Source organism: Uloborus diversus, chromosome 2 (assembly GCF_026930045.1).
Source record: "Uloborus diversus isolate 005 chromosome 2, Udiv.v.3.1, whole genome shotgun sequence".
In the NCBI taxonomy this organism is placed as follows: Eukaryota; Metazoa; Arthropoda; class Arachnida; order Araneae; family Uloboridae; genus Uloborus; species Uloborus diversus.
The window spans coordinates 184,766,681-184,787,825 of record NC_072732.1 but is presented as its reverse complement, the minus strand read 5'-3'; the positions used below and the strand labels follow the sequence as shown (position 1 = coordinate 184,787,825).

The 21,145-nt window shown below is 33.5% G+C and overlaps 1 protein-coding gene across 1 annotated transcript in view; it reads right to left on the bottom strand.

Moving 5' to 3' along the window:
* LOC129216203 (dual specificity testis-specific protein kinase 2-like) overlaps nt 1-21,145 on the bottom strand; it is a 115,749-nt gene that overhangs the window by 13,863 nt on the left and 80,741 nt on the right. The window contains exons 5-10 of the mRNA XM_054850389.1: nt 13,459-13,614; nt 12,150-12,232; nt 11,638-11,722; nt 10,095-10,178; nt 9,053-9,139; nt 6,159-6,324 (exon numbers count right to left, since the gene is read on the bottom strand). Of these exons, the coding sequence (XP_054706364.1) occupies nt 6,159-6,324; nt 9,053-9,139; nt 10,095-10,178; nt 11,638-11,722; nt 12,150-12,232; nt 13,459-13,614 (661 nt within the window). The remainder of the gene's footprint in view (nt 1-6,158; nt 6,325-9,052; nt 9,140-10,094; nt 10,179-11,637; nt 11,723-12,149; nt 12,233-13,458; nt 13,615-21,145) is intronic.

The following is a 21,145-nucleotide window of genomic DNA, read 5'->3' as shown; positions in this document are numbered from 1 at the left end:
CCCCCAAGTTCAATGGCACCCCCCCCCCCAAATATTTCTGAACGCCTTAGTGCTTTTTTTATTTTTAACCCTCTTTTTTTATTTATTTACCTATTTATTTATTTTTAATTATTATTGTTTTGAAAGAAAAGTGTGCTCGTTCCCCAATAAAATACACACACACAGATGAAAATAATAAAGTAAAATAATATGAGTAAATAATTTTAATAAAAATAAAGTAAAATAAATAATTAAAAAATCCCCTCCCCCCCCCCAAAAAAAAATTTTTTTTTGATGGTGCAACTAATCACTCCTGTGGGCACCCTGTCATAAAGTTAAATTTTGAGCATTGATCAGAAACTTCTCTGATGTGCAGATTTTTTTTAAATCAGATTACTTTTATTTTGAAAGAAAGAAGTGCATTAGAAGTCTTTAAAGATCACTACCAAAATACTAAAAGATTAGCGATACTTCTGTAAAAGAGAAACTTTCTAAGTTTAAAATTGTCTAATGAACGAAATTTACAGAACAAAATTTTTTAGAATAATACGATTTCATTAATTAATTTAAAGAAATAATATAAAATATGAAAAGATTATTGCAGCTCATTAAAAAACTTCAGTCGCACTCGCAGACAAAACAATGTACTGTGCATCATAACAACTTCAGAACTGCTGACGTAAACAAGCAGTGTTTAAACAGAGCCCGCTCAAAGGAGGAAAAAAAAGAAGTACCTTCTGCGCATGTCCGCCGCCGCCGCCGACTGTTATGGCGCAGGCGCCAATGGCAGAGAGTTGATAAAAAGAACTGCAGGGGGAAGAAGAAAGAGGGGAATGACAAAACGAAGAATGGGAAGGGAATTCGGAACTCCAGCGCTCAAATACGCTACCTTGCGGTGATTTATGAAACTGCGAATGCAACTAAAACATTGCCACGTTGCGTGTGCTCCACGGTGTCTGTTGACGTAAACACAGGCAGTTTGTTTTGAGTATTTATTAACGCAATCGATGTGTCTTAGTTTGCTTTCAGCTACAGAAATTAATTCTTCCCTTAGTAGTATTCTCGAGCTTTTCAAAATAATGTTAGTTTTCATTATTTCCTTAATAATTGGTGAAAGCGAAAATTCTGGATTATCAAACTTGGATAACGTTATACAAGGTAAAAATTTTTATTGTTTTGTATGAATTTGTAAGAATATGGGGTTTTTTTTAATCTTAAATTAATTAAACTTACCATATTTTACAGCAGCATTTAGTTGGAATGGACAGTATGCAAAATATTTTCTTGAATATATTATCGTAGAACAAAATGAATAACCGAGAAAGAATTTACTTTATTCCTTTTATTCTCAGCTGAAAGGTTTCGCCAAATTTGTTTAGGGTTATAGTTCTATGGTATAGTGCGAGCAAAGAAGCCTTGGCGAGATTTCGCGTTTTTAGTTAAACCATTTTTAATTTTTATCATGAGTGGAATAAAATGGTAGTAATATTACAGAATTCGATAAGTGAAAAGAAATAATGGTCAATCAACTGAAAAGAAAACTACCACCATATATCCGTGAGAATTTTGTTGATGATTTGCATAACATGACACAATTAAATCGTAACTCAGAAATTAGAAAAATCGAAACAGAAAATTTTTAAATTAACCGATTCGGGAATTTGAGAGAAATAACTCAGCCAACAAATGCAAAACAATAAGCGCTAGCCAAGCAAGGCAAAAAGTTCTTTGGATAACAATTTGTAATGTCATATTGAATTTTCTAGCATTAATTGTGATTTTTGTCAGACCACAATTATTATTTAGTTTTATCAAGAATTGATAAATATCGAATCCAACATCGTGGAAATAGCTGCTTAGAACTACGAACTACGCAGTTTGCATTAATCTTTGACGTTTAGTAATGCTTCTTGAATTCTCATTTCTTTCTACTTGGGCCAGAATATCCACAAGACTTTGAAAAATAATTTAAAAAGAATAAAGCGAAAAAATCATACGTACGAACAAAAATCACAACACTTTTAGCATTTTCTTCGTTACCATGTGCATTTGTTTTGGTTTTTAAGTCCGCCATTAGACAGTGACTTCAGTGCCCCCTATAGTTCGTTGGAGTTGCGAATAGCTGGGAAGGGAATAGCGGCGAAAAAAACAAGGGTGAAAGTTTTTTTTTTTTGACGTCATAGACCGCAGGCCGCGCTAAGAACGATCGGAAATATGCAATTTTTCATTTTCCCTGACATTTCCCTGATTTTCGGCCATTTTCATTTTCCCTGACAATTCTAGGTTTTCCCTTTTTTCCCGGGGTGCGTGGCAACCCTGTAATGGTTTTCTTTCTTTGCTCTATTTGAAATCCATTGTATGTTTGTATAAAATGAATTATTTTAAACGTTTTAAGTTGTGTAAAGTTGTTGAACTAAAGATATATTTTTAAAAAATGCTACTTTTTTAATAAAATGGTTAAAAAAAACATATCAAGTCAATTTTTTGGGGGGAAAAAACCCCTACAAAACAGTATATTCAATTTTTCTACATGGAAAGATTATAGAAAATTTAAAAAAAAAAAAACTTTACTTTAACCAGAGATCACTTAGTATAAGAATTTTAAGAAACTATTAAAATTACTCATAAAAACATATGTGTATTTATCAAATAACAAAAAAGTAATTGAAATTATTTTCAACTGAGTTTTCAAACAATATAATAATTGCTGCAAGAATAACAAGTAATAGTGAAAGAATAGAAGTAATGTAGTTACTCTTAGATAACTAATTGACATATTTATGCAAAACAGATGAAATAATTTGACATCCATTTATAGGGAGCTTTCCTCTAATCAAGAACATAAGTTTTAATGAATTAATACAGCATTTTAACAATAAAAAAATAAAGATATTTACTTAAGTACACAAGCTAACTCTATTTCAAATGATTTCAGTATGCAACAAAAAAATCTTAAGATTGCTTTCGTGACAAACAACTTTGAAATGCAAGAAAAAAAAAGCAATTAGTTAATTTCAAAATATATAAAAGAAGAATACAACTTGGTTATAAAATTAAAGAATCACTTAAGTCTGAAGAAAAGAAAACCTTTATAATCTGCGGTGACAACAAATAGTATGACGACAAAAAACAAAGTTTTTTTTATTGAAAGTTCAATTTTAGCAATTAAATTAAAAACACGAAGAAGTAATAACTTTTAAGCTTTTATAGTATTAAACAAAAACAAAAGATTTCTTCTTGAAATCATCATTACAGTACACTAATTACGTTGAGACAATGGAATAACGGCAAAGGAGCTAAGGCATTAATGAAGGCTTCCTCTTTGCCTGTATAATTGTTTATTTTATGTAGCATTGAAAGCTTAAAAGGAAATTTCAAGCTAGGTGAAATAAACACCCTAACATACACAGAAGCAATCTTAGGAAGTTCATCCTGTGGTTAATAAGTAAGATTCAATACTTTGACGTTGAGGAAAAAAGATGCAAATATTGCACCTCATTCATTTTACTTTTTTTTTTCGAACAGATAATTAGCGGAAAATGCGTAGGGAATTAGAGTACTTAATTTTGTAAAGCAAAAAAAAAAATTTTTTTTCTTCATAAAATCAATTTTCCCTGATTTTTTGTTATTTTTTCAAAATTCCCTGATATTTCCCTGATTGATAAAGTTCCCTGACTTTTCCCTGATCTGTCGCCACCCTGTTGTATTTATCCAATGGATTGTAACTAAAATTGGAATAAAAAAGGAACTATCGATCGGATTTTTTTCGAACTGGTCTATAAACATTCCCAGTACCAAAAATAACAAACTGTGAAAGTTTCAGCCAAATCTGCCGGGTAGTTTTTGAGTTCATGGATGACATACAGACAAACATTCATTTTATATATATAGATTCAACACAGATTATGTCAAAAGTGTAGTATGTATAAAACATTCAATTGCTCCACTCTGTCGGAGAAATTGGGGTCAAAAACTTATGGGCACCAATTCACATGGGGGCACATATGTGTATCGAATTTCGTTCAATTTCATGCTGTACTTTTTGAGCGATTGAATGAAAAATACCAAGTAGTTATTCATACACACCACAAAGCCAGGTCAGACTGATAACAGTGTATGTACTCAGGCTTTCAGTGCGAAACGTTTCGCAAGCTCATTAAAAAAGCCAATATTTAGCAGCCAGTAACGAATCAGATACTGAAGTCTCTTGCTTCTCTTCTGAAAAATCTCACATTCCTGGTGAGGACGAGCTTACAGTCTGAGTAAAGACTTTAAGGCCAGTATAATTTTCTTTGAAAAAAGGAAAATGAAATTAAAGGGATTTTAATATTATTGTATTATTAATTATGAACTTTCACTGGTAAGAAATAATGCAACAGACAGGATTTGTAAAGCATGCAATAACCAGAAAAGCAGTGGTTTATTCAAAGTTAGCATTTCAGCTTGAGTAAAAACTTTAAAGCTACTAGTATTTTTAAAAAATTGCAAGTACTTATACTGTAATAAATGTCACCTCAGTCAACAAGATTGTGGAAACCCTTCAACTTGCAGTTTTGTGATTAATTTCTTCGAAGTTTTTGTCCTACTTGCGACCATATCGTAAGGTAAAAAGTTAAACTGTTCAAGAAAGAGGGCAGATGAAGCTCTTTCTTCAACAAGGATAAGTATAGGCGGACTATTGCGAAAAAACTAGAAAATTGAAGTCTGAAGTCAACATTTTTGTTTGATTTAAACACAATTAGGGTAAAAAGAAAACCCAGGAAAACTTAAAAGCTTTGTCCTCACGTCATGGAAGAAGAGTTTGGAAATTATTACATTACCTGAAAAGTACTCAACCAGGAAACTTATTCAGACGATAGGTTTAAATGTTTGTCAAAAATGATATATAACACAATTAGAAGGTGTGGAAATTTTATTAATGCTGCAAAATTGCTTAAATCTTATTTATTGAAAATGCACAATATAGACGTTTTAACTTTAGCTAGGAAATCATGACCTGGGATAACCAATGAATGCAAATAATTTTTTCTAACGAAGAGAAGTGGAGTTTGGATGGGCCAAACGGACAGAAGTACTATTGGCATGATTTACGAAAAGAAAAAGAAATATTCTACAAGTGCCAATTAGATGGAGGCTCTGTCAGAACTTGAGAGTGCTTTGCTTACAATGGTGTGTGCTCAGTTGCGTTTGTTTCAGGTAAAATGAACTAACAAGCATATCAAAATGTCTTCTCAAGTCATCTTTTACCAAATGCTGAATTTATTGCTGGAGAAAACTGAAAATATCAGTAAAACAATGCATCCATCCATCCATCCGAGTAACAGTGCAAAAAATAGGCTTCAAGTAAACAATGTTGAAACTTTGAAATGACCAAGTAAGTCTCCAAATCTTAACTCAATAGAGAACTTATTGGGTGACTTAGCAAGAAGAGTTTATGCAAAGGAGAGACATTTTATTTCATCAATAGAGCTGAAATCTACCATCGAAGATGAATGTTAAAAAATACATCCTGAATTTTGTCAAAAACTAGTTTCATTCATGAAAACAAGAATATTTGAAGTAATTTGAAGGAATGGCTCCCACACAAGCTTATAAATATTTGAATTTTTGTCCTCATATGCTTTTTTCTATGTTGGCCTTAAAGATTTTACTCAGGTTCAAATATTGATCTGTGATATTTTCTGATAATGAAACACTTACAATGAATTTTTTTTATCTTTTTTGCTTGTATTTAAGGTTAATAATTATATCACTCATATGACTTTTTGATTCTAAGATTAAGGTGTGTCCATTTTCTCAAAAAAGTGCAATGGACTTAAAGTTTTTACTCAGACTGTAACTCTGAGATACCTTACTTATGAAAAACTCGCATTGTATCTAGTTTGCGTAAGTCAAATCGTGTTGTAGCACGAATCTACCGTACACCTATACACCGCAAAAAAGTTTAAATAATTCAAAAAAGTGAGTCCCCAAACCTGTCATTGCCATTTTTGGACTTACATTAGTCTGGTTCTGAGGCACAGAACTGGGCTGAATGTCATTTAAAGACATGTAAAAATAGTTTCATGTAAAATTTTGAAGAAGTACAGAAAGATATCATTGATGACAGATATATGCATTTAAATGTGAAGGATCTTAGTAATTAATCAGAATTCTAACAGAGGAAAATAAAAACTCACAGATAGCTCGAACACTGTCAATATTGTCACCATCATCCAGGCAGGAGGAATATATCACAGGGGGGCAAGAGACATTTGGGTCCCCGGATAGGCAGCTGAAGACATTCAGCAGCTTTTGCAGCTGGTCAGCAATGTCCAGAAAACTTGGACGACTGTTAGGGTCAATCTACAATTTGAATTACTTGTGAGACATATGCAATGAGTTGTGGCACATGAAGATGCTCAGAAGTGCACTTACGAGACTATTAGTAGATATAGTATGGATGGATAATAGAATATAGTAAGGGAGATGTTTTGTCAAAATTTTCACTGATGGTTTTTTCAACCAGGTTTTGGTTAGTGTTTTGAGCTGAAACAAATATATAAATAAATGGTGCATACCTTTGTTCAAGTTGCATAAAACAACCAGCTCTCTAATAAATGTTTAAGTAAGGATTCATTTGTTTTTTCCAGGGCACTTCAAGTGTGACAAAGTGCTGCATGGCAGGGTACTTGGTCACATGTAGTTTTAAAGGAAAAATCAGTTTTAAACTGTTTATTACATTGTTTAAATGAAAGGTTACATTTGTAATTAGTAAAATAATTAACAATAGTCTTCTGTGTTGCAATCATACACTCAAATAAAATGTTATTCAATAACCTAGTTATACATTCTTAGCCACTTGATATTTTAATCATCCTCATCTGCGTGACAATTTTCACAAACATAGAAGACAGAGATGTCCACATTTCTTGTGGGGCCACTCTTTGCACTTCGTACATTGTATCCATATTGTGACAAAGTGCCCCACGTGCATTTGCTTAATTTTCGTAATGGTTTCAGCAACTTAAAACTAACTAAGCTTTTACACGAAAACAGTAATATCCAGCTAATTAACTAAGGATTAAGATGAAATAATATTCATACTTTCAATAGATAGTGGCGGAGCAACAAAATGCCAAACACAAACTAAAATATTTACTTTGAGCACTTAATAAAAATAAAACTCTTAGTCAAGACACACGATGTGTCCAAGACGGTCTGTGCTGGGTGGTAGCAACTTAGGGCAGCTTGGATTGCTTGTAAGATGTCCCTCTGCCGTTACGATCCCCCCCCCCCCCCCGATTTAACTTAAGACAAAGTACCCCACTCTCCCCTACATACTACTGGAAAAGTATTTCAGAACATAACATATACAACTAATGCTAAAAAAAGACAAGAGGAACAATCTTTAAAATATATAGCTTCATGAAATGAGTGTTACATTTATTTTGCCAGGCAAAAAAAAAAAAAAAAAACTTTGTGAACATTAGCACATCTGATCATACTATAGGAACTGATAATGAGGTAAAACATGAAAGGAAATAGCTCAAAAATTATGCGATAATTGTTCATAAACTAACTCTAACACTCTTAAAAAAAAAAAAAAATGAATCTGAAACACAACATGAAATTTTCAGCAAAGTACGTGTTTGATTTTGGCACACTTCAAAAACACAGATTTTAATTATCAGATCTGCCATTGAGTTCCGCCAACAAAAATAGTTGCTTTAATGGCTTATAACGTGTAAAATAGTCACCAGATGCGGGAAATAGTTCTAAAATAGGTTACCTATTTTTTAAAGAAAATAGCATTTATGTCATACCCTATGATACTTCGATAGAAATATCTTAACAGCATGGTATGTTAGAGGGACCGCTCAAAGCGGGTGGCCAAACCTATACATGTGGTGTAATTTTCCGGAAATTTTTCGTGAACCATTTCTTGAAAAAAACTTTAAAGCATTTTTACAACTTTAGGCCAACCTTTTTAAATGAACACTTATGAAACAAGTACTAGTACATTCTGGAATAATTTCATTATCTGACAATTTATTCAAGACAACAGTAAGTGACTGCATAAAAAGTGCTAGAAACAATGGCTTTGTAGAGTTTCAGATGGTGAGGAAATGAAAATTTGCTTTCAAAAAAGAATTGTAGTAATGCCACACAAAATTCAAAGCAAAAACATTGCATTTATTGTTAACATGAGTATGTTAATTGCAGTTCATTTTCCTATTGTTTAAAACGCTTATTTTCAAAATAATAATAATAATAAACGTGGCAAAACATTCTTTTTTTTTGTAAAGAAGTAGGGGGTAAACTTAATCTTTAGTTGCCAGTGGTGCAGCATGGTTACATGGAGTGTATGTTGTTAAGTATTATGAAAATGAAGTTAAGGTGCTAGTGCTCTTTTTCAAAAATTCATGAAAATTATCCAAGTCGACGAACTATGCTTTTTTGAAAAGGGGCGATTTTTTTCTTTTCTGGAAATTAAAAAGGCAGAAATCCACCAAGAAGCAGAAAATCCTCATCCCTAATTTAATTTTGTTTGCCTCATCAATTATCGAAAATAAATTTTTTGAAGATGAAGAATATAAGAAGAGAAATACTTATGATTCCTGCACAGCTGCAAAACGCATGCAGAAAAGAATTTTACACAGGTTTTAGACAGAAATCTCAAAAGGTTTTTTTTTTCCAACAAAGGCTCAAAATCGAACGTTCACTGGATTTGACACCTAAATTTTTGCCACAGATTTTATGATAACTTGATGACAGATCATTGATAAAAGAAAATATATAAAATTAACTAACTTCAATTTTCTTTTTGCACAGAAAATTACAATTTTGGCACAGAAATATTGAATTTTACTATTTTGATTCAGGAAGGAAGAAACACTCAAAATTAATACAACCTAGCACATTAAGAGATGATTCATCACTTCTAGGATTTCTGGCTAATTAGGAAAGTCAGCCTGTTCAGCAGTGCCGTATAATTAATTCAGTAATAAGACTATGAAAATTGCAAAAAGATAAAATGAAAAAAGAAATTGTAAGAACAAAAAGTAACAAAAAGAAAAACAATGGAACTCACCCTGCAAGAGCTGAATGCCAGTTCCAGGAACTGTGGTGGACATTCTGGACACATCTCACTGAAAGCCATGTAGTCAACTCCAAAATTCTGGAAGAATAATGAGTGAAAAAATATAAACAAACAAAAGACATCACTTTGGAAATTATCCCCCAATAGGTTGAACTTTTTCAAAGCCAGAACCCATTCATTAGTATAAAAACGATACACATGCCAGAAAAGACTGACACTCACAGGTTATTGTGAGTGAACAACTGAACAAGAATACGCACAGGGACATTACTGTCTAACCATTGATTACATGGAAAGGCTAATATCCGGTTTATAGGCGGAAACGGACGTATCTATTAGTTTATAGGGGTGTTAGTTGGTTTCTTACAGATGTGCGCTTTTACCTCTCTATTATTTAGCTTTAGTTTTGTAAAAATGAAAATTTGCTCTCAGCAACATTTTTTCATTCTAAAGTATATTCCATCCATATTCTCACGGCAAAAACTAATTGATTTATTTATTCACAACAAAGTTTTGAGCTTACTATTTTGCTTTTAGGTTCCTGATCGAAATGAAAATATTTTCTTTTCTTTTTGTTGTTTCCATGGTAACTATTTTGTTTTCCCTTATTTTATTTTAGAGAATGCAATAAATGAATAAGGCACTAGTGGCATTATAAAACGCTTGCATTCAAATCCCATCATTATTTTCCCTTTTCCCCTACTAGATTCATTCAAATGGAAAAGTCTTTACTTGGTACATTGTCAAATTACATACAATCCGTGTTCAAACAGTATCAGTTTTTTGTAGCATTGAACCTACCACATGTAAAACCATTTTACAAACCAGTTAAGAGACCATCAATCAACAGACCACTTACGATCTTTATTTTGATGTATGTTTTATAAATTTTACTAACCATTGTCAATCTAACCCAAGTTATATAACAGGTTTTTAATTGACTGGTTTAGTTTAGGTACCCTTGAAGAGCAATATTATGTTTACTAAACTCCAGAATAGCCAAATTTTAATCAAGCAAATAAACATGATTTACCTCAGTCCTAGGCAAGACATCTGGATCAGCTTCAATCCTTGCAATAATTTCACACAATATGATGCCAAACGAGAATACATCCGCCTGAAAATTTACACAAAGATCTTATGTGTAACAATAGAACATCACAACAAGGATCAGTAAAAAATGTACATAGCATATCAATCTAATATAGCCTATCGATTAAATTAAAGCAAGATTGTAATCCTATAATATTTGAGAAAAAAAAAAAAACATAGAATTTTTTTCTGCAACCACAGCTTTTAATTTATTCTAGTGGAATAATATATGCCACCTCCCTTTCCCTTTCACAAAAATTATCTGTTAAATATCAGTAAAAAGTAGTAGTTTAGAACTAGAATTATTTTGCATACATTGAACAAATAGATAAAGCTTGATCATTTTTTCCCCTCTTCTTTTTAAATTAAGTATTATTTTCTGGGAACTAGTAATATTTTTTATTACATAATTTTGTAGTTTAGACATTATTCAGGTGATATCTTTAATATATGGGAGAGCGTTGTACCTTGGGACACTTTTCATACAAATACAAAAGTGACGACTAGCAACAGGCTCTGGGCCCAGCTAGACTGGTTCCTAGTCGATTTACAATCCCCAGTGAAGATCAATAGCCCTCTTAAAACTATCTACTCCCGTGCTCATTACCACTTCTTCCGGTAAGCTGTTCCAAGGTTCCACTACCCTGCTATAATAATAATTTTTCCTAATATCCATGTTAGCCTGAGATTTAAATAGCTTAAAACAATGACCCCTTGTCCTGTTTTCAGTGCTAAACTTCAGCCCCGTAACATCTTTCATTTTAATAAATTTAACAAATGTTTCAATTTTTAATGTAAGTTATTCAAATCAAATAAAAAATATAAAATTCACATTACAATACTTCAATATATTTCTTTGTAATATATTTTTTAAAATTCAGACAGTCTGAAAATAAAATATTGCCAGTTATTTAAAGTAAAATTTCCAAACTGTTCCAAGGTACAACATCCTGTTGTATCTTGGGACACATCCAGTTGCACCATGGGAACCCTTCCTGACTCATGAAACAGCCATATGCTTGAACCAAAAAAAAAAAAAAAAACATTTTTTTCATGGTAATGAATTGAATTATGACGAGTTTTTATACAAAGTTTCTATTAACAAAGACTTCCGAGGCACTAGTGGCCTCAATTAGCTCGGACAATCGATTTTCTACTGCATATTGAAAGTGATATTCATAAAATCCATACGCCTCTCTAAAGACAGCAAATATTTAACAAAAACTAGTGCTGACACATTGCACAATTTATAGCAGGAGCAGCAGCAGTAAAAAAGAGCAAGGTACCGCTAAAGAAATAATTATGACATGGCATTTTAATCAATGATAACACTTAAACAACAAAAGAGCTATAATACACTGAATTCTACACATACACAACTAATAACAACTGATTTCAAAAACTAACAGTTTGATTAATTTTATTTATTTATTATTATTATTGCATAATGACAATAAAGTTTATCCAGAAACGGTAAAACTCACCTTCTCGTTGTACCACTCCCCTTTCAGGCACTCCGGAGCCATCCAGTAAGGAGAACCGACAATCGGCAACCTCTGGCTGCGATCCCTGTGAAATAACAAAGCAGCATGATAGGTCACAAGTTTCTCCAATCAATGTGAGTTTTTTTTATGGCCCCTCAAGTGGAGAGAACTTATTTTTAAAGTAACGTCACAGCTGCTCACTTTAGAGTGTGTGCTGATTCTCCAGCCAATTTCCAAACATGCTCACTTTCAAAATCAATCTTTGTAAGTTGGTAGAGAAGTGCAACCCCCCCCCCCCAAAAAAAAAGTTGATAGACACACAGAAGACTCACAACACCAATTTTGAGGAAATTACAAGTGAGATAAATCATTGAACGGAAGTGCTACACAAATTATTATTGACTGTAGAAGCATACACTCTTAGTTTACAATAAACTTAGCCATTATCTTCGGGATAAAATGGCAATAAAGGCACCATAAAGAAATTATCAGAAGGGCAAAAACTAACATACCTAGGATCTGGAATCTTCTCAGCCAAACCAAAATCACCAACAACTGCCATCATTTCATTTCCATTGATTTTTATTAAAACATTCTGTAAAGAGAGGAAAATGGATTTTATTAAACTAACACAAGGCATAACTGAGCAAAATTCTATTATAAAAAAAAACATTTTCATGGTTACGTAAGAGTATATTTAAATATTTTTATTTATTTATTTATTTTTATTTTTTATCAAACGCAATGGTTCATGCTGTTAGGCGTTGTCCATATATGACATCACTTTTTTTTAAAAACATATTTGACCTCCCACCTTTGTCACAAAGTGTCCCACTTCACCATACCCCAGGGTTGTATGAGTTTCGGCCAGTGGTGGATTTATTCATGGATAAAACCAGTTTTGATCATTAGCCGTGAATAAAGGAAATAATAAAGTTTAAAATGAATTTATTTTAATACATAATTAAAAGAAATATGAAACAACAATTCCATAACCAGTCAGTATTCATTATTTACACAGTTAATTTTACACACTATGCAAGTACTAAATTACTGCATGTGCCAAAAGGTAAATCACATCACTGGAGAAATGTCTCTAACAGTGTAAATAACGCAATCTACACTTGTTTCATAGTATCATAAGCACAAAACGAATTCCAACTTTGTTCTAAGTGTTTCATTTATTTTTTCAACAAATTGAATATTTGTTCAAAAAATAAATGAAACACTAATTAAAATTTGGAGTAACAACGCTCAGACCATGGCACAACATCCCAGAATCTTACAACATTATTAAATTGAATATTAGAAGTTTTGTCAAAAATAGCTGCAGGCTGTTTAGTGCTTCTATTTGTTGTAAACAATTTTTTAATGTTAATATAAAAAAAGTTGAATGTACTAACTCAGTTCAAAAAATTACTTCAGTTTTCATAAACACCCATTCTATTTTCTTTACTTATATTTATGCAACTAAGTGTGCAACTATATGCATATAAATGATATGTGAATACATATTACCTAGTTTTCTTTTATACAATACAGTTTCAGGCAGCTGTTAGTTGGCAAAATATAGTTTTGGCCAGTTTTTACCTGTGGCATGAATAAAACCAGTTTCATCCAGCCAAAACTACAACCCTGCCTTATCCCTTCCCTTCGTCACAAGTGGCATTTCTTGAAGTATGAAAAAATGTAATTGGAAATACTTATTTTCAATACCAAAATAATACTTTGATCAGAGACATTTCATCTTAACTAAAGTTCAAGCAGTTAATGCATATTGAAAGTATCATTGTCAACATTTTATCAGAAATTAAGAGGTACCTTGGAAGTGAGGTCTCTGTGGAAAACACCCCGCGAATGCAGGTACTCCATGCCTCGGGCAACATCTAGAGACAGCTTCACCCTCCTTTCCCAGGACAGATCCTCTGCATTGGTCCTGTCCTGTAGTAATTGTTCCAGGCTTCCCCCATTGATGAACTGCAAGCATGAAAAAAAAAAAGAGATCATTATGTATTCAAAGTCTAGATCTTAACAAACAAAATCAGAGTCCCTATCCTGATGTAGCAGAAATGGAGGAGGGGGGGGGGGGCAATGATGTCAAAGTATGATCTAAACCCAAAGATACCAAAAGTGGTGCAGTTGTAAAAGGAAAATCCTAATGTTTTATTAGAAATTTCGAGTTTATAATATGCGAATTTTTTTTTTCTGGATGTGACATTCACGTATTTTGGCTGTATTGCATTTCTTGTAACTTAATTCTTTATATGTAATATGATTTATAAGTTTTTATTGAAAAAATTCCATTTATTATTCTCCATTTAAATTCCATTTGTCACTAAAAATCGAGAAGAAAAAGAAAACTTGGAGCTTATGTGTACATTTTAATGGAATAGTTAACATTAGCTCGTCAGCTGCTTTCTTGGCACACAATTGGTCCTCTACTAGTCTGCCTGTTACGTCAAGGGCTTCGCTCAAAAAGATAATGCACTCCTAACATAATGCAGGGTGAGCACCAATGATGAACTCAATTTCAAAAGATCATATAGTTGAAACTACTGCATATATTATAATATGTGATACATGATTGTAAAAAGTTTTTTCCTCAGTTAACACTAAACTGACTGAAATTTTCTGTATACCTAGAAAGACTGGAAAGGCTAGTGTGGTCCTTACCAGATTTTTGAATCAATTCTCAAAAATCTTCCTTCTGAGTGGGTCCACTTGCGTCACGCATCATCTCCAATGATTAAATAGGAAAATAATCCATATTAATGTCTGTGATGTTATCTTTACTTTCGAAATTGAAAAGGTGTCACTTTCTCTTTCCAAAAGCAATCCCTAGAGATTTTAGTTCTGCCCACCATCTAAGGCTGGTAGCCAGTCGGCAGTATTTTGCATTTAGAATTTTGACCGAAAGCAAAACAGGAACATAAAGGTGAAACTAGAGTGCATAGCACTTTTCTATGCTACCTTTAATAGGAGAAAGGAAAATTTTCTCCATTTTTGTTTGTAAAACACCCCAGGAGCTACAGTGGCCTCTCCTGTCTTTTTAGGTATGAGGTTGATTATTGACAATTCTATGAAACTAATGACTAAAGAATTAAAAGCACTCACTGAAACAGTCACATTATGAAAAGTCAGAAAGTTCCATTACATCCAATTACTAGATTTTTTTTATTTATTGAAGAACAAACTATGCAAGGGGCCACTTCTGTCTTTTTAGTGTTAAAATGTTTGATGTATGACACTTTTGTTACACAGCATACGTCCAACCTCTAATCCAGTTTGTTCTATACATCTGCATACTGCATTACTCTATCAATGGTTTGTAATGCTGCACAATGCAGTAGTATCACTTTGTCAAAGGCTTGCATTGCTGCACAAATGCATTCTTGAGGTTCTTGTAGTGTTTTTAGCATCCTTAGTTGACAAACAGTCTTTAAATTCATGCATGAGTAAATTGATTAAAATAATTTCGTAAATAGGAGACAGAAATATTGAAGTATTTTTGCCTACAATAGAGGTAATAATTCACTTAATCTCTAAAGTTTTTAAACATTTAAAATTGATATATTTCTTAGTTACTGATGAATCAGATTTTAATTTTACTGTGTATTGACATCAGTAAGAGGTAGACCATTTAGAAGCTCTTGACCATCAGTACTGTTCTTTAACATGCTCGCGATCGTGATCACATATATGTCATCACTCATTTATCCCTACAGCAGCCGCGATAAGACTTTCCGTGCCAGGAGAACTGATCACACCAGTGTGATCTCACTTTGGAACAATATACAGTGAAACCTGCGTAAGTTGACCACCTGCGGTACACCAGTGGTGCCCATCCCTCCCAAGCTCAATGGCGCAAATTCCCCCCCAAAAAGTTTCTCGCTTTCGAATTGGGTTAAACATAACAGTTTTTAGAGCGTATAATTTCCATTGAAATTCACGAAGGGGGGGGGGGTGTAGCGCTAACAAATACCATTTGAACTGAAATGTTGTTGGATTGTTGACCTGCCTTGTCTTCCCTAATTTTAAATCGTGGACCTTGAGTAAACAAGTTTTGGGTACCCCCGAATTTTGCTACACCTTATTATTATTTTTTTTTCTTCAAACGTATGAATAATTACAGGGACTACTTTCTGGCTTGGGATGGGGCCATTACTAGATGTATACAATATGAACCATGAAACGGAAATTTATTGTCACTTAGATAGTCCGAGGAGTTTCTCCCCCGAAAATTTTCGAAATTGTAATTTTAAAGCCAGTTTTACACGATTTCTGGTGATGTTAGGGGAATAAAAGGTTTGGTGACCTCTTCCAGGTAATTTTTCAATGTTGAAACTTTAAAAGAACAATTGTAAATAGTCTACCGTTGCATTAAGGAGGGCTTTCCTTTGTTTTTAAAATTGTAGTTCTAAAAACGCAGTTTTAGACTAACTGTGGTAATTTTAAGGAAAAAAGAGATCCTAGGGCTCGCCCCTGGAAAATTTTCAAAATTAAAGTCTTAAAAACGCTATCTATGGTTGGGGGACAAGCAGTTTTCTGAAACTGAAGTTCTAAAATCGCACTTATAGCCGACCTTTGTGACGTTAAGAAAAAGAGTTTTCTTAAGCTCTCCCGGAATTTTCTCGATATTGAAGCCCTAAAAACCAAGGTTAAGACAACCTTTTAATAATGTTGATGAGAATGGGGAGGAGTTAGAAAGGCGCTTCTCTTAAATTTTCGAACTGCCATTCCCCCGGCAATTTTTTGAAATTGATGCTCCAAAAACGCAATTCTAGGCTTGTCTTTGATCGTGTTAAGGAAAGAGGGGGGAATCAGGGACTCTCTCTTATAAATTTTTCAAAATTGCATTACTAGAAACGTGGTTTCAGATGACTCTTGATGATAAAGAGGGTATCATTCTGGCGTTACAGTGTGGGCGATCTCCTGAGAGTTTTCCAAAATTGAAGTCGCATAGCTAAAAAACATAACAGATATTTTTCAGAAATCCTCAAAAATGGATTCAGCTATTCTGCAAACATTGAAAATCAGAACTCGAGAATTTTAACGAACGAGTCCTTCTATACATATCAGATATGGAAGAAAGTAAATATGATTTACGAAAAATAATTTAAACACCTTAAAAACAGACTGTTCTACCTCCATCAGCGAAAACCAACATCACTGAAAGTTTTAATAAAAATCATCTAATGATAAATAGAAACAATCAGTTTTAAAATGGTAGAGAAGATGGGAGTAAAGTGAAATGAAAAATTCATCATAAGCTTGAGTTAGTTAATGGAGAAAATATATAAATTGTCAATTGGAGGGATAAAAAATATGTAGTTCACAAACTTCGAAACTAGTTCTTATTGATTGTCAAGGTGCAAATGAATCAATGAAAGACTAGAGCATACCGGTCAGAATTATTACAAATAATAAAACATTTTTGTCCTCCCTCCCTCTCATCACTGTCACACGTATTCATCATGCAGAAATGTGCTACTTCCAGAAAATTTTTAAGATATTGAAAAGAAATCAAATCGTCTGATCCAACTCCATGCCGTCTCTGATGCTTCTTTCACTGAAAAAGAGACAAAGTCATTAAATTTTGAAAAGAGTACCAGGGCCGTCGCTATTTCAAAAAATTTGGGAGAGGGGAGGGATGGCGCTTTTGGCGGCCCCTTAATTTTTTCAAACGCATGTTCAAATATGCAGAGAGAGAGAGAGAGAAGATTTGGCTTCTGGTTTAGCAGGGATAGTCAGACCTTAGTAATAGCAATATAAATAATCGTAAGGATAATATTCAGTCAGAATTAGTGGGTGTCACAGGGCTACCTTCTTGCATTATTTCGCAATTTGAAGACATAAAAACGCAGTTTTAAACTATATTTTAAGTTTGGGAAGGGGGGAGGGGAGAGGAGTTCCAGGATAGCCTCTCCTGATAATTTTTCCAAATTTAAGTTCTCAACACAATCGTACGTTATATTTAATTATGTTCAGAAGAGGGGGTCCGGGGGCTCTCCCTTGGGAATTTTCAAGACTGTTATTTGAAACATACAGTTTTAGACGCTCTATGGGGATGTTAAGGGAGGAAGAGACTCGGGGGTCATCGTTCTATAATTTTTCACATGGAAACTTTATGCACGCATTCCCAATTGTGAATTATTTGTGATTGTGACACGTTGGGGCTCTGCCCCGGGAAAAATTTGAAAATTGTAGTTCGAAAAATGCAGTTTTAGACGATCTATGGTGGTATTAAGAGGAAGAGAGATGTGCCCCCCCCCCGAAGTTTTTTGAAATGTTGAAGTCTTAAAAATGCGATTGTAGACTTTTTTGTTAAAATTTAGTGTACCGCCAGTTTCTTGAAATCAAAGCTCCGAAAACATAATTTTCGCCAACCTTCGATGAAGCGGGGGGGGGGGGAGGGGGGGGGGGGGGGAGGGGGGGGAGTTTTTAAGGGACCCGCGACCAGAAATGTTTCGTAATTGAAGCACTAAAAACGAGATTTAAGGCATTTTTCGATAATGTGGGCGAGAGAGAGGCATTCTCTCGAAAAAAATTTCATCCCGTAGAAATCACAATTTTAGACGATTTTTGGTAATATTAATGGGTGGAGAAATTCCGAGTCCTCCCCTGGCAAATTTTCAAAATTGAAATTAAATCAATCGTAGAAGATTTATTAATACTGTTAGAGGGGGTTGAAGGCTTTGGAGATCTCTCCCCCGAAAAATTCTCTAAATTGAAGCCTTAACAATGAAATTTTTGAGGATCTTCGGTAATATTTGGAGGACGACAGTTTCGGGACATCTCTGGGAGTTTTTTTTAAATTAAAATCCAAAAGACGAAATTTATTCGACCTTGAATAAGGGTGAATGATTAATTGAGAGGGCGTTTCTCGGAGGTAACTTTGAGAGCACCCTCATGGTTTTTCGAAATTGCAGTCCTAAATACTCAGGTGTAGGCCACCTTTAATGACGTTAGGCTAAATGGTGGGGTTTGAGAACATTTTTCCAGAGTTGTTTCAAAACCTAAATTTTAAAAACTCACTTCCAGGCCAGCTTTGAGGACGTAAAAAGAAGGGTTTGGAGTTCCCCACTTTTCCTTTCAGTTTGGCTACGTCCCTCCTATCTTCATTGTCAATTTTTATTACTGCTAAATATATTGTAGTAATATTTTCTTTCAATTTTCCTTTGCTAAACACGATTATTTGCTTGGATTTTCCAAAACAAAACTTTCAATTTCCCCCTAATATTTTTGCTTTCTTGCAGTACAAGCGTTTGCGGCCTTGGAAAAAGGACTTTTAACATTTTGAACAGATGTGGTAATTTTTTGCGATACCATAGGTCTCTATTCCCACTTCATTTTATTTTAAATATGCCACCTGCATTTCTTGATCAAGCTGTGATTTACTTACGATTTTTACAATCAAAAGTTTAGAACTTTTGGTGTGAGTATTCATTACAATACTTTGAATCTCTTTGCATTTAACTATTTTTTTTTCTCTCTATTTCAAATTTATTTCGGCGACCCATACATTTTTCTCCACTTAGCAATGATTTTCAGGACAATACTTTTCATCAAAAAAAAAAAAAAAAAAATATATATATATATATATATATATATATATATATGCATATATATATGTGTGTGTGTGTGTGTGTGTGTGTGGGAATGTTTTGGCGAACCTTATCCTATGAGCTGTTCTAATGAAGCTGTCCTATTTTTTTTTTTTTAAACTGAAGAACCACTAAGCATAGTCTTGTATAACCAGGGCCACCGAGAGACAAGGCGTGCACCATGTTAGTTTTGTCATCTTTCCTCCCTCCCATTATGCTAATTTTACGCTATGCACAATACCTTAATTTGAGCCGAGCCCATTAGTTTCCGAGAAGTAGGCAGACATACCTATTCTGCGGCCTACTAAAGAGTGTACTGTACTTTTTTTTTTTTTTGCGTTAATAAAAATGAAGCGTACATTTCCGCGACTCTTAATAAAAGAGAATCATGGATGTTAATAAATTGTATTTTAAAATTACATTTTCTATTCAAATTTTACAGAAAAAATATTTTTTGTCACTATTATTTCAATTGTTCATTTATAATTACTATTTTGATTTTTTAAAACAATGAAGAGTTTCCCTTCTCTTCGTTCGTTTTCATCGCCAAAATGAAATTGGCGGCCCCACTTCTGAAAAACTGGGGGGTGTAGCACCCCCCCCCCCTCTTGAGGACGACTCTGAAGAGTACGTGAAAAAAGTATTATTAATGCATCTATTTCTTGTTGAATAAGTTTAAATATTTTTTCTTTCCAAAATTCAAAAATTTCATGTTCTAAAGGAAAAAAAAATCCCCCCCAAAAATTTTTATGGCGCAACTTGCGCCATAATCCCCCCTTGTGAGCACCCCTGCGGTGCACTACTTAAGTGGTCAACTGAAACAGGTGGTCAACTTACTGAGGTTAATTTATATAATAAGTGCTAATTCTGTGCCTGAAAAAAAGCGGCCAACTTAGACACATGGTCAACTTCACAGGTTTTACTGCATTTACATTTTTAAATGACACTAGATGGCAGTTGACGTCTGTTACATTTTACAAAAAGGTTGTACTGAATGTTGACCTTCAATATGTGCTTTCGGTTACATTATTTTTTTCTTAATCCAGGGACTTGGATAGGAAAAACAACTACATGTGTTAGAGCCTCTGAAGCTGGGTTAATCAGAGCTCAGATGTGTGATTTTTGTTCCTTGTGTTTGTTTATATTTCAATGAAATGGGAGAGGATGAATATTTATTGGTTAAGGGTTGGAGTAAAAATTTCAGTTTTGAGTTTGCTGGATCGTATTGCGTACGGTTAGGATCAGTTTTATATCAATCACAATGGATAAAAGAAGAGAATTTTAAACAGAGGGACAGATGTCAAAACTGATGAACAAATCATATATGAAAATAAAAGTATTATTTTTGAATATTGGAAGCAGTGATTCTGAGGATGTGGTTTATAGTTTAGGTATTTTAAGTGTAGTTAATGGCAAGCGGACATCAAAGCTTCAAAAGCATTTCAGCAATAATTAATTTGATGTACTATTTCTCACATCTTTCTGAAATTTTTTTTATTTTCTCATGTTTTGCATGTATTCTGAATGCTTGTATACAAACTTATAACTTTTTAAAACCCACAAACCCGACATATAGTCTTTTGTTTTACTGGAAAAAAAAATAATTTTCACTCAAAATTAGCTGTTATTATTATTTTTTTGATATGATGAAAATTTTGTTGGAATGTATTCAGAGACTATTTCTGATAGTGAATCAAAAATTTCAGGGCCATAAAATTGCAGTGATGGTTTTACATGAATTTTTAAATAAAATTAGGCTTTACTACAAAAATTGCCAGGTTTCCTTGCTTATGGATCCCCGCGAAGTCTTCTTCTTTCCACTGGTCCTGAACAGGTTAAATTGGTCCTCACTCGTTAAATGTTGAAATTAAACTTTCAACTGCTGTCATAGATACTGGGAGATG